This window comes from Cherax quadricarinatus, chromosome 46 (genome assembly GCF_038502225.1).
Source record: "Cherax quadricarinatus isolate ZL_2023a chromosome 46, ASM3850222v1, whole genome shotgun sequence".
Lineage (NCBI taxonomy): Eukaryota > Metazoa > Arthropoda > Malacostraca > Decapoda > Parastacidae > Cherax > Cherax quadricarinatus.
Genome location: NC_091337.1, coordinates 827,584 through 841,938, shown reverse-complemented (window position 1 = coordinate 841,938; position 14,355 = coordinate 827,584). Strand labels below are relative to the sequence as shown.

Sequence of the window (14,355 nt, the reverse complement as noted above, 5' to 3'; positions counted from 1 at the left end):
CTGAGGATGCATTTGTTTTTAATTATTTATTAATTCTACAACTGTTAGGAGAGTACTGTAAAGAAAGAAAGAAAAAGAAAGAAAAAAAGAAAAAGAAAGAAAGAAATTGGGAGGCCATGAAAGGCTGACAAAGTAGCAGTCTGCTTGTTCACTGCCCTTAATACTAGCATACCCAGCAGAAAAGTACTTTTGTACTTAAAACCAAAGCTGTATATGCAGGAAGATGGAATAAGGGGTCTACTTTCTGGACAGCTTGTAATGCACTTTGGGAGTCAGAAATAACTATGACAAGGCAGATATGGTTACAATGTATGTATGATAGCAGCAAAAACTGAATATAACTGCTGTGAAAATACTGGTTAATTCTAGTAAATGACACTGGGTTATACTTTCAGGAAAAAAGCTGCATACCCAGCTGTCAAGAGATTTAGAATTATAAGTATGCACTTCAATAGAATAAGAACAGGATTGGGAGTGATGAAGAAAAGTCGAGCATAGAGTTGCAGTAGGCAAGTGAGCTTTTGCACATGGAAGTGAGGAGGAACAAACATGAATCACTGGATATTCCCAAGGAGGGGGAGAAAGAGAAGATGCAGGGTGAATTTAAAGGCAAGGTAAATGAAGGGAAGCCAATAGAATTCAGAGGAAGGGAATAATAAATGGGGATGATGATTAAACAAGTCAGCCCTTTAACATCCATTGTTATTCCATGTGTACAAGAATTGAATTATGGAAAATGAATGGAAGGGAAAAAGGCCTCATTCAAGAACTGTTCATTGTTTAAATTGCATTATTAAAACAAATAATGAAATTAGACATGGACATCCTCAAACTATAATATTCCAACAAAATATCTATGACTAGCAATAGCTGAATGCTAGAGTAACAAAATTTTCAGGAATGCACAAGGGGTGTAAGCAAGGGGGAGAGACCTTACAGTTTGGGTAAAATAATATGTTCTGCATTTAATAAAGATTCCTATCTCTTAACTGGTCTGTCCCTACGAACTGGAAGGAACAGCCTCGACTATTATAACCAACATGTTTTAAACATTTTAAAAGCAAATTCTCATTTAAATTACCAAATGTATATTTTATTTTGTGTATATGCACATCGGAGGGAGGGAGTATGGAAGAAGTGAATGTTTTCAGATATTTGGGAGTAGACTTGTCAGCGGGTGGGTTTACAAAGGACGAGGTAAACCACAGGATTGAAGGAAAGGGTTGATGGTGCATTGAGGTTATCTGTGGAAAGACAGAATATTATCCATGGAGGCAAAGCAGGGAATGTATGAGAGTATAGTGGTACTAACACTCTTATATAGGTATGAAGCATGGGTTGCAGCAAGGAGGAGGTTGGAGGCAGTGGCAATGTCTAAGGGCAATGTGTGGAATGTAAATATTATGCAGAGAATCTATAGTGTGGAGTTGCTAAATTTATTATTCAGAGGACTAAAGAGGGTTTGTTGAGGTGGTTTGGTATTTAGAGAGGATGGAGCAAAATAGGATGACATGGAGGGTGTATATATCTGGAAGGAGGGAGGGGGTTGAAGATGCTTTGTGTACAAGGGGCTTGGACATACAGCAGGCATGTGTGAGCATGTTAGTTAGGAGTGAATGGAGATGAAGAGTTTTTGGGACTTGAGCTGTTGGAGCATGAGCAGGACAACATTTTGTGAAGGGATTCAGGAGAAACTTCCCTCAAGGGAGGTCCCTTGATGCTGGTGAGGAGCTCTTGATCTAGTGAACTGGATCTGTGCTCCAGTTCCCTGAACTGAATCTGAATGCCTTCCATCTCCCCCCCTTACCACAGGCACTGTATAATCTCTACAGATTTAGTGCTCATCCATGATAATAAAATTCAGGGAAACCAGTTAGCCAGACTTGAGTCCTGGAAGTGGGAAGTACAATGCCTGCACTTCAAATGAAGGGTTTGGGATATTGACAGTGACATCTGAACTGCTGTATCTGATTATTATTATTATAATCAAAAAGAAGTGCTAAGCCACAAGGGCTATACAGCGCTGCAGGGCAGGAAGGGAGGGTATCAGGTGGCAAAAGGGAGATGGATGAGTAATAGGTTACGAATAACAGCGGGGCAGTGGATGGTGAAAGGGTAAAGGGCAGCAAGAGACTGAGCTAGAAAGGGCTGAGGGGAGTGCGAAAGGTATCATCATCAGAGTTTGTGGAGTAAATCAGTCGTTGTCTGAGCACCTCGGCAGAAACAGTGATTGTGTGTGAAGGAGTGTGAGTGTTGAATGATGGTTTAGGAGTTTCATTTTTGGGTCACCCTGGCTTGGTGGGAGATGGCCAGTGTTTTAAAAATAAATGTACATTTAATGAAGATTTGTCTAATTTACAACAGATTCAGAAACCTAGTACTGGAGTTATTTATTGCATTTCTAATTTCATCTAGGTTATATTATATTTTAATGAATGTCTATACAGCTCTACTTAATTCTATCATTAGTAAGGTTATTGTAAAATGAAAAACAATGATATTTGCATAATTTATGTATAAAGTAATATACTTATTTATATTTTTTTCCTTTAGCTGGTTAACACAAATAAACAATAAAATATTCTGAATGTACCAGTTTTTACAGGCATATAAGGAATTAATTCTTTGGTTTCCTGAAAGAGTTGGCAACATTAGGGACTGATACTTCCAATAATAATTTGCTGTGTAAAAACTGAGAATATATAACATTATGGTTATTTACAATAAATTTACATTTTTTAAAATAAACTCTTTAACACTGACACAATAGTAGCTCTGAGGCCTGTGAAGAAATAATGAAGGTGGAGTTTCGTATCAAATTGACCTAAACTTATAAAACTTCTTGAGCATAACACAGCAGAACTTCAAGGAAAACAAACAAAATTTTCCAGTCCTGCCCATAACAAAACTGGCGGAGCATCCACATTTTCATCTGCTTCACTGATGCCACGACTCCACCTTCTTACTTCTGCCATCATCATTACAGAATGCCATCTGAATACTAATTGCAAAACATGTAACCTAAAAAAAAAAAATTTACTCTCCTGAAACCTGGCATCTGTGAACATAAATAAGTAAATCTGTAAAATTTTTGAGCTACACAATTTTTTTTTTTCAGAAGTAGGAGCTCTTAACAACCTGTATTCATAAATTATTTGAGTAATTAAGGGGGGGATCTGTTTTCTTTTTTAAATTTGAACATTTACCCAGCTAGTGACAACAGAATTAGCCACTGTAGTGCTAACCAAAATTACAACATGGTCCAGTGTAGAGACTGACAAACTATCAAAAAATGATGGAATGTCATATTCTCGTGATATTGAAGTGTGGCAATATATTGTAGCAAGCCTAGTCAAGCTTTGCATGTAATATAGCACCTTATCAAAGCTTTGCAAATCAAATTTGAATTTACCAAAGTAAAAATCATAACAATAATATACAATCATGGGTTGCTTATGAAATTTTTTACAGAATAGCTTATAGGAAAAAAGTTCCGGCACTTGCGTGAACATCAGCCTACTGATGGCTATATGCTACAGGCACTATTTACCAACAGCTCTTGCTAAGTTCTCCTGGAGCCATTTGTAAAAATGCTGAATGCAGTGTTTAAAAGAATACTTTTGCATGAAAACATTCTATCTATATGGTATATTAACAAGTAGAATCATTGAAACTAATAAGAACTTAGCAAAAACCATTACTGAAATACTGCACTTGTGTGAATATCTCGAGGTATAAAGCCTTTAAAAATGTGAGTAGATAATCGACTAGATCTTATGTTTTCTTTGTTGGTGAATACTGAACATCTCAAAAAATATATTAGTACTGTACTGTATTAACCTTTTTAAAACCACTGGGTACCTGACTTTTGCATCTCAATCAAAAAAGAGTAGAGTAACAAAACAGCAATTTGCAACATCACATTCTGTCAGGAATATAATACCCATATGTGGCAATTAAAGACACTTACTCCTTCTACAATGTCAAACTGTTGTTACACACACACACATCCAGCATTGTCCTTTTATGAAGGACTGAGAAAATCTTTAATGTAGATAAACATTTTAAAATAAGAAACTGTTCTAAATACTTTAATTTGTCATATAAAAATCTAAGCCAGTGACTGAATAGTGTCAGACAAGGGCAAAGAACATTCATTAATACTAACTTGCCAACTATTTCTCCTTTTAAAAAAATTATAAAACTAGAGCTAACTTTACTCTCCCACAATTAATGAATACATGAATATAAATGACAAATCTGAAATTTCATTTTTCTACACAAACATTCCCTCTAGACACCACATCAACAAACAGGTGTAGCCTTGTAAGAGCTGTAATCTGACCTTCATAGTCACACCAGCCTCACTCAACAAATGAAATCTTAACACTGTCATTACGAAGTGAATGATTAACTCATTAGGCTTGGAAACCTCTCTTGCTAGGAGGCACAAGGTGTTCAGGAAGATCGTTGGGTAAATCATTGCCATCCAATTTGATATTGATGAGATGCATGGCTAGTGCAAATTCATCTGCATCCAACATGCCATCTTTATCAATATCAGACATTTTCCATACCTTACCCAGAACAGAATTGGGCAACTTAGACTTCAGCATCTCGTGTTTAGCCGCTGTAAATGAAAAATAAAAAGGGGGATAAAATAAGGTTGTGGATAAAAAATAAAAGTTAACCTATTTCAGAGAAATGACAATAAACATGGAACATTTCAGTGTTCAAGCAATAAGAAATTTCCTATAAAAATAAAATCCTTTGATCATGTACTACACTGCAGCATTATAAAGTCTACCAACATCAAAGAGTCCTTTGTTTTAGTGTTATTAAATAATGTACATCTAAGATAATACATTACTCAGGATACACCAAAAATCAATAAAAGATGAAATGTACTCTAAAAACTAACTGAACTGAAAAAAGTTAAACATAAAATGTACCAGAATGCAGAAAAAGTCAAATAAATTTTCCCTAATGTAAGAAGTTGAACTCTAGATTATACCATATCCATTAAATTATTTATCTCATTCATCTATTTTTCTGGCAAGGAAAGATTAATTTTCACCATTTAACCCTGGCATCGACCAGTTAATATTAACATGTACGTATTTTTCACATTTTAAAATTCTTAGTTCAAATAAATTATAATCCCTTCTTTATGGCACTCACCTTACGGCATTCCACTAATACATCAATTTCAAATTATGACCAAAACTCTCTATATGGTTCCCAGTCTTTCTAATAAGGCATGTGCCACCCAGTTTGTTTACATTCTCCGTGAACACCGCATCTCTCCTTTACGTTTGGAAAAGTGCCAAAATTTCAAGAGTTTTAAAGTTTTTCATATTTTATATACAGTGGAACTACTTCAAAAATTAAGGAAATGTGTGCACAGTGGGTTGAACTGCAAACCTTTATGGATGAAAATCACCCTGACACAGCTGTTGCAAGGCGTGCTGGTGACTATTTCAATGACAATGTTATGGCCCATTTTAGACAAATCGTAAAGGAACGGGAGGTACAGAGCTCTATGGACAGAAAGAAGTCCAGTGACTCTGAAGCTGGTCCTAGTGGCATTAAAAGAAGAAGGGAAGTAACCCCGGAAAAGGACTTGCCTCCTCAAGTGTTAATGGAAGGGGATTCCCCTTCTAAACACTAACACACTCTCTCCCCTCCTCCCATCCCATCAATCATCACCAGATCTTCAATAAAAGTAAGTGTCATGTAATTGTGCATGCCTTTTTCAGTTTGTGTGTACTAAAATTAACATTTTTTTGTGGTAAAAATTTTTTTTTTTCATACTTTTGGGTGTCTTGCACGGATTAATTTTATTTCCATTATTTCTTATGGGGAAAATTAATTCCCTCTTAAGTAGAGTTTAATCCGCTCCGTGACCTTGCTCGCATCTGGATTTGCTCATTTACAGAGTCAATTTTCCTAATTTAAATTTTTAAACTGAAATGGAATTACAGTAATCCATTCCAGTGGAATTCCAGGCATGACAAAATACTTCAATAATTTCCCTAATATCAACTCTACAGCTTATTTATTTATCAGAATTCATGTAATATGACATAATATACAATACTAATAACATAGAAACATGATATATACACTAGAATGAATAAAATACATGTCATTACGTATGTGGCTACTGGTGGTGACAGCGGCCATTGTTGTTACCAGGGTACAATGAGGTTGTTTTCAAAGTACAAGGTCTGCCAATGCTGCTTCACGTTGTCTACCTCTGTTGCTGCTGCTTCATGTTGTCTTCCACTGCTACCTCGTTATGTCTGCTCCCATTTTTGCTAGTGTGTTGAAGAGCTTTCCAACATGTGAAGGTTGAGGGGCAGTGCCAATCGGACAGGTATTGGACAGTCAAAGAATCGAACATTTCTGTTAATTTGAGCTCAATTTCAAGGTACTTTTCATCGTGAAACCAAGCAAAAAATCATATCTATTACTATCTTCCATTCTATCAAATGAGACCATAAAAACGAGAATATAACAAAAAAAACATACAAAAATATACCACTAAGGGGAGGCTAATGGCTGAGAAGTTAACTCCGTTATTTATGGTCCGATTACTTTCATTTTTGATGTATGTTAAGAAGCATCTTTCCAGCATACATTGCCCAAGTTTCAATAAGATAGTCCAACAAACAACCGAGATCAAATTCCTTAGATCAAGAGCAAGAGCCCCTCACCAGCGTCAAGGAACCTCCCTTGATGCCCGCTCTCATCTGGAAATTTCGCTCGTGTCTGGAGGCAAAAAATCGACCAAGCGACTGCTCGTATATGGAAAAACTCACATGTGGATGCACTCATAAGTAGAGGTTCCACTGTATACTCTGATAATTATAATCATGTGTACCTATACCTAAGTCAACTTACACACTGTGCTGGCATGCAGGTACATATTAAAATCACTAAGTGTGTCTTATTAGTTTTGAAGATGCCATATTAATAATGATAGTAATAACAACACACAATAATAATCACAAAGTAAGTTTGCACATAAGAAAGCAGGAACACTGCAGCAGGCCTGTTGGCCCATACTAGGCAGGTCCTTCACAAACCATCCCACTAACAGAGTCGTATTTGCCCAACCCAATTTTTAATGCTTCCCAAGCAATAAGCTTTGATAATTCTAATCACTTATGTGCAAGTCCCAATCAAATCAAATCATGTGTGTGGGGAAGTACCCTGGCTGGCATGTGGGGAAGTACCCTGGCTGGCATGTGGGGAAGTTCCCTGGCTGGTATGTGGGGAAGTTCCCTGGCTGGTGTGTGGGAAGTACCCTCGCTAGTGTACCTAAGAAAGCACGAACATTGCAGCAGACCTGTTGACCCATACTACCACCATCACTACCACTACCATTTTTGTATCTTTCTACAAACTTTCTTGAATTCTAGTGTTTCTCACCCTCTTTACCACAGGGCTGGCACTAGAAGCTTTCTTTGGGCCCATGGTGGCTTATTTAGCAGTTATAAGAACTAAAAACAATGGAATAATACAAAATACATCGCATGTACATGTGGAATCGTCCTCCCTGGCTTGTAAACAAGGGCACACTGGCTGTACATGGAGTGTCCAGGCCACTCACACCGCGCTGACACATTCGGGACGAATGTCCTTAACCGAGTTCTTTTTCGATAACCAAGCCAATATTATGACGCAAAAACGTGTCACTATCCGGTTTTTTCGTTATCCAATGATGTTGTTACTCAAGGGTCCACTGCATTCACTTTGCACCCTATATTAAGACCATTAAGACTACAAATATTTTAAGTAATGAGTGTACACTATGTGCATTTTATCTCTCTAGGGCTCTTTAAATGTCTAAGTATATAATGTGTGGGTGGGGTGGCCTGGCTGGCTACCAGTCCTACCATACCTAACTTATTACAATAAACACTATTCGCTTCCCACTCTACATTAAGACTACAAATATTTTGAAGCAAGTAATGAGTGTACTGTGTATTTTACTTTTAATTGTTTCTTAATGTCTTGTTCTATTGCTAACTTAATATATGTTAGTGTAAACTTATTATGGCGTTCTGCTTTCTGGCGATGTCTGTTTTCTGGCAGTAGCTTGGAACCTAACCTGCCATATAAGTGGGGGCCCTACTGTATACGATTTCATACCTGAGCCAGTTATCTTGCCATCAACAGGGTTGAGGTTGTCGAAGAGTTGATCGTACTTATAACGATCTTTGGCCACTATCCAATCAGGGTCCCCTGCTCCTGCATCGGCACCTTCACCTCTCTTGAAGCCAAACACAGTGCTATCATTCATAACACCATCAAAGGCACCACCTATAAAAAAAAAAAAAAAAGGGGGGGGGGGGGAATACATTAATAAAAAAAAAAGCACCATGTAAGGCTGAAACAAAAAAAATAATCATTAAAAACTATTACATTACTTGCATATTCTATCTATGACACTTTCATCCTGTGTAAGCATGCACATAGGCACAGAATTCAAAGACTATAATAATTTTTTTTTTTTTTTTTAACTACACTGGCCATCTTCCACCAAGGAAACACATTTGCCATCATTCATACGATAACTGCCATGCCAGATTTGTACAGACATCAAAATTAAAGTGACCATTTGAACTGCAACATCTATCCCTCTCCTTGAAAGTGCACTATAATACTTCCTACCTACATGTATGGCTAACCAGGTTTTTTGAATCTCATCATAAAGGTTATTTTGCTCACACACACATCAAGCAATAGAAACCACTATCTCCACTTAATCTGATGTAACACAATCCTGCTTGGCAATCAAACAAGCAACCAATAGTATCCCAGTTACAACAAAAGACATCTATATGGCCACATAGGAAACTGGGCACAACTAATATGTGCAGCACACAAATCATACCAGGCTCATGATAATTTGTATTAAGGGCAAACCATCTTGTGCACCAAATTTACATGCAGTTTTAAAAAGCCTGTATTCTTGGTGTCCTACAAGAATGTTTAGCAAAAGTCAATGCATGAGGCTCCTATTTTATAGGAAGAAAACACTGGTGTTATTAAGGTATACTCTACTGTGATAGTCATAATAGTAGTGCCAGAGATACCAGTAGTGCTATATAATACAAACTTATGAAACAGTAAATAAAACAGTGTAAAAGAAACATAAGCAAATTCAAATGCAAATCTAACAAAATTCAAGGGGATAGGGATGAATCACACTATTAGTGGTCAAGACAGGGCCCAGGAACAGAAGTTCAAAACCCAAGATGGAAAGGAGTCCAAGAGGATAATGTGTGTTACAACCATAAACAACTTAAAAATTGACAAACAAAATACTGAAGACCAAGAGCATTGCTTTTTCTTTAAGTACAAATTGGTACAGTAATTACAAAATTTTCTCTCTGCTACCATTACTTTAACTATGTTCTTTCACAGAAAACAGCATTTTCAATTACAAGTGTCCCACAGGATGCAAGTAGAACATTTACATACATACATCCATCAAGTATGATGAGCATTATTTTCTTGTGCTCTCATCCAGTACAAAGTTCACACCCTTCCTCATATTATCATTTTTATCTTGCTCAAAATTCCATCCATAAATATACTGAATAACGATTGACATACTACTTGCAACAAATCAGTCACTTGGTACAACAGTCACTCTTCCACTGCATCTAAGTTTCTGATTTTCATTTTTATGCAATTCATTTATTAGATTAAAAGCAATTATTCTACCAAACCTCATTTTATAGCCTGATTCTATGGTTTACCCTTTTCCAGGAAGCAGCTCATTAAATGACTTACAACCAGATACCATACATATCTAGGGCTAGGCGAACTAAGAAAGTGAGCGAGTATACTCTATCCTCCTCCAATGCATCTCAAAGAGTTTTTCTACTCCTGGAGCCAGGCCCAGTTCAATTAGAGTGCATACACATGTGCATGATAAAAGAATAACAGCCTCCCTGTATTTGCATATAACAAAGGGGCTCATCAAGCGAGTCGTGTAAAATCAATAAATAATTAATCTGAAAATTCTGCTATAATTTCCTTGAAGCGATACACCCCAAAAATCATGTTAACTTTCACATCATTGAATTCAATGCTGCTATAAACTTTGAAATTGGCATTTCTATAACCAGTTGTAGTGGACTACTAAAAACAGGTGCAAATATGTCACTAAAAAACCTTGAATACAACCTTTCATAAGAAACATCCATTTCACATTTCAAATTAATTGGATTATTATTTCAGATGTCCCAGAATAATGCAGAGATGGACCCAGGATTAATGCATAAGCTTGCCTTGCCTTCAGTCAAGAGAGCTAAAAAAAAATATGAAAACACAGATGATGAAATATGTTTCAAGTTATTCATTCAGAACTAGCACATCGCATTTTTTCCATTCAATCAAACCAAGCCTAAAGCTAATAATATTCATATCTGACTAACAATTTTGTTGGAGATTTTAGTTTTAACAAATTCATTAATTGAAAGTATTAGCATACTGTTGAAATATTAAGTCAATATTTAAAAATTAGTGCACACTTCAATACTCTACTAGTTAGCATCTTAGTTTACATTATTTAGAGTACCAGCACCAATAAAGTAGTGCTAAAACAAGCCCTGTTAAAAATTTGTGGTTGATCACATGCATGTTTAAACATTACGTTAACACTTCCATGTATTAGTGGTTCCTCCACCAAACATGTTATGCTGTACATAGATAAATTTATTCAAATGCTTTAAAAAGTAATTTATTTATTTATTATGCACTGGCAAATATAATCTTTTTAATTATAAAAGAACAATAAATATTTTTTAACTGTAAAAGTGTAAGTTAATAACCTAACCTTGCTAAAATTAAACTTTGTGGTGAATGGTTTTGAAAACCGACAAGTTGAAGAATTGAGACACTTGTGCAACACATGGGAATCTTTATTGAAGAAACGTTTTGCCACACAGTGGCTTCATCAGTCCAATACAAAGTAGAAATGGGTAAGGAGAGGAGGAGTTTGAGGTAATCAGTCCCTCAACCTGGAATAGATGTGTTCAGTCCATCACTCCTTCTGCTTCAACTCATCTGACTGCCATATATAAGCCACTTCTCTGGCCCTATTCTGCACTTCCTACAAGAGTGATGGACTGAACACATCGATTCCAGGTTGAGGGACTGATTACCTCGAACTCTTCCTCTCCTTACCCATTTCTACTTTGTATTGGACTGATGAAGCCACTGTGTGGCGAAACGTTTCTTCAATAAAGATTCCCATGTGTTGCACAAGTGTCTCAATTCTTCAAAATTAAACTTAAACAATAATTTCTCTTAAGTCTAATCTAAGCTATCTCAGGTTAACCTAAATTTAGTTAATATTACATCATTTAATTTAATTTCTGATGTTCAAATTTATTTTCAGAGTTATAGCACACATGACTATAGGTATATGCCTGGCTTGCAGGGTAAAATCCTCATTGGATAAGGCAAGTAGGCAAGTTTGTCTTAAGAAAACGTTAAGTACACCATAGTAATCCATATACAGGCATCTTGGAGACTAGGTGTGGGGTTTCTAAAAGTATTATCCAGAGGGCTGAGGAGGGTTTGTTGAGGTGGAATGGTCATTTAGAGAGGATGGTTATTTAGAGAGGATGGTTATTTAGAGAGGATGGTCATTTAAGAGATGGTCATTTCGAGGGGTCATCCTAGAAAAGGATGGAAGGAGAGGGTAAGAGAGGTTTTGTGTGCAAGGGGCCTGGACACACAGCAGGTATGTGTGAGCATGTTAGACAGGAATGAATGGAGATAAATGTTTTTTTGGGACTTGACGATCTGTTGGAGTGTGATCAGGGTAATATTTTGTTAAGGGATTCAGGTAAACCAGTTAGCCAGACTTGAGTTCTGGAAGTGGGAAGTACAGTGCCTGCACTTAAAGGAGGGGTTTGGGATATTTGCTGTTTGGAGTGACATCTGAACTGTTGTATCTGAGCACCTCTGCAAAGACAGCGAGTGTGAGAGTGAGTGTGAGAGTGAGAGTATGAGAGTGAGTATGAGAGTGAGTATGAGAGTGAGTATGAGAGTATGAGAGTGAGTATGAGAGTGAGTGTGAGAGTGAGAGAGAGTGAGAGATGAGAGTGAGAGAGAGTGAGAGATGAGAGAGAGTGAGAGATGAGAGAGAGTGAGAGATGAGAGAGAGTGAGAGATGAGAGAGTGAGAGATGAGAGAGTGAGAGAGTGAGAGTTGAGAGAGTGAGAGATGAGAGAGTGAGAGATGAGAGAGTGAGAGATGAGAGAGTGAGAGATGAGAGAGTGAGAGATGAGAGAGTGAGAGATGAGAGAGTGAGAGATGAGAGAGTGAGAGATGAGAGAGTGAGAGATGAGAGAGTGAGAGATGAGAGAGTGAGAGATGAGAGAGTGAGAGATGAGAGAGTGAGAGATGAGAGAGTGAGAGATGAGAGAGTGAGAGATGAGAGTGAGAGATGAGAGAGTGAGAGATGAGAGAGTGAGAGATGAGAGAGTGAGAGATGAGAGAGTGAGAGATGAGAGAGTGAGAGATGAGAGAGTGAGAGATGAGAGAGTGAGAGATGAGAGAGTGAGAGATGAGAGAGTGAGAGATGAGAGAGTGAGAGATGAGAGAGTGAGAGATGAGAGAGTGAGAGATGAGAGAGTGAGAGATGAGAGAGTGAGAGATGAGAGAGTGAGAGATGAGAGAGTGAGAGATGAGAGAGTGAGAGATGAGAGAGTGAGAGATGAGAGAGTGAGAGATGAGAGAGTGAGAGATGAGAGAGTGAGAGATGAGAGAGTGAGAGATGAGAGAGTGAGAGATGAGAGAGTGAGAGATGAGAGAGTGAGAGATAATGAGAGTGAGAGATAATGAGAGTGAGAGATAATGAGAGTGAGAGATAATGAGAGTGAGAGATAATGAGAGTGAGAGATAATGAGAGTGAGAGATAATGAGAGTGAGAGATAATGAGAGTGAGAGATAATGAGAGTGAGAGATGAGAGAGTGTGAGTGTGTGAGAGTGTGAGTGTGAGAGTGCGAGTGTGTGAGAGTGTGAGTGTGAGAGTGCGAGTGTGTGTTGAATGATGGTGAAAGGGTTTTCTTTCTTTTTTGGGGCCACCTGCCTCCACAGGAGATGGCCGACATGTTAAAAAAAAAGAAGAAAGATTGTTTGGCTAATGTATTTTTGTTGCATGAACTGGATGTTGAACACTACACTTTTTTTATTTACATCTGTGTCTGCTTTGATTTTTAACTTTACCCAACTAACATACAAGAACCTTCCAAACAATGATGGAATATGTATGGAATATGGCTGCATATTAACAGCCCCATTTAAGGTACATGAAACAGCAGATCTGGAGAATGTACAGAGAACTATCACAAGTTACTGGGAACATCTAAAGTTTTAGTAATACAGGTATTGCTGAAAAGGTTTCAAATCTGTATCCTAAAATTACTCACTATGACAGCACATGATTCAGTATTTGGCACAATGTACCCCATGTAAAAAAAAAAAAAAAATGGGTGCAAGAAAGGCACAAAGATGTAACTCAATGAAGAACCCAAGACTATTCCTTGTATTAAAATTTAAATAGCAATAATAATAATGCAACATTTAGAATCAAAACAAGTGAGTCTACTGCAGATAAATTTGCTGACAAACTGTCAAGTGAAAAGACAGATTTTCGTAGGTCATTAATTTAGTGAATCTAAAGCCTATCAGCCACACGAGGGTTATTAATGCTATATGTAACCTGTATACCACCCATCAAGGCAAGTATAATCCATAAGATAAATGTTAAGCATGTACATATATGCCGAGACATCTCTCTACTTGTTTCATAAAACAAAGTGTAATACAGCCTTTCCTCACTCAGCAATGTACGTACTTGTTTACCGACGCCTCAGTCTTACGACAGGCACTCTGACTAGTATTTATGCCTAAATAATGTATTAGTGCTGATTTCTTCTATTCTGTTTATTTCAATATACAGTGGTCCCTCAATAATCGTCCATAATCCGTTCCTGGAAGTGGGACTATTATCGAAATGGGCGATTTTCGAATCAATTTTCCCCATAAGAAATAATGTAAATACAATTAATTCGTTCCAGACACCCAGAAGTATCAATAACAATTTTTTTTTTACCTAAAAGATAGATTTACATGCACAAAAGAATGAACATTCAATTGACAGCTACCTTTATTGAAGGCTGTTGTTGATGAATGGAAGACAGGGAGGAGGAGAGAGGGAAGAGGTTATTTGGAAGGGGAATCCCCCTCCATAGGGGTAGTTGATGAGTGGAACGGTCTGCCTAGTAGGGTGATCGAAGCTAAAACATTGGGTAGTTTCA

At 37.3% G+C, this 14,355-nt stretch overlaps 1 protein-coding gene across 2 annotated transcripts in view; it reads right to left on the bottom strand.

Moving 5' to 3' along the window:
• Positions 1-2,497: 2,497 nt before the first annotated feature.
• The window catches only part of LOC128696649 (putative achaete scute target 1), a 135,460-nt gene continuing 123,602 nt past the window's right edge, over positions 2,498-14,355 (bottom strand). For both annotated transcript variants that reach the window (XM_053787973.2, XM_053787972.2), the window contains exons 5-6: positions 8,161-8,331; positions 2,498-4,630 (exon numbers count right to left, since the gene is read on the bottom strand). In XM_053787973.2, coding sequence (XP_053643948.1) covers positions 4,419-4,630; positions 8,161-8,331 — 383 coding nt within the window. In that variant the 3' untranslated portion in view covers positions 2,498-4,418. The remainder of the gene's footprint in view (positions 4,631-8,160; positions 8,332-14,355) is intronic.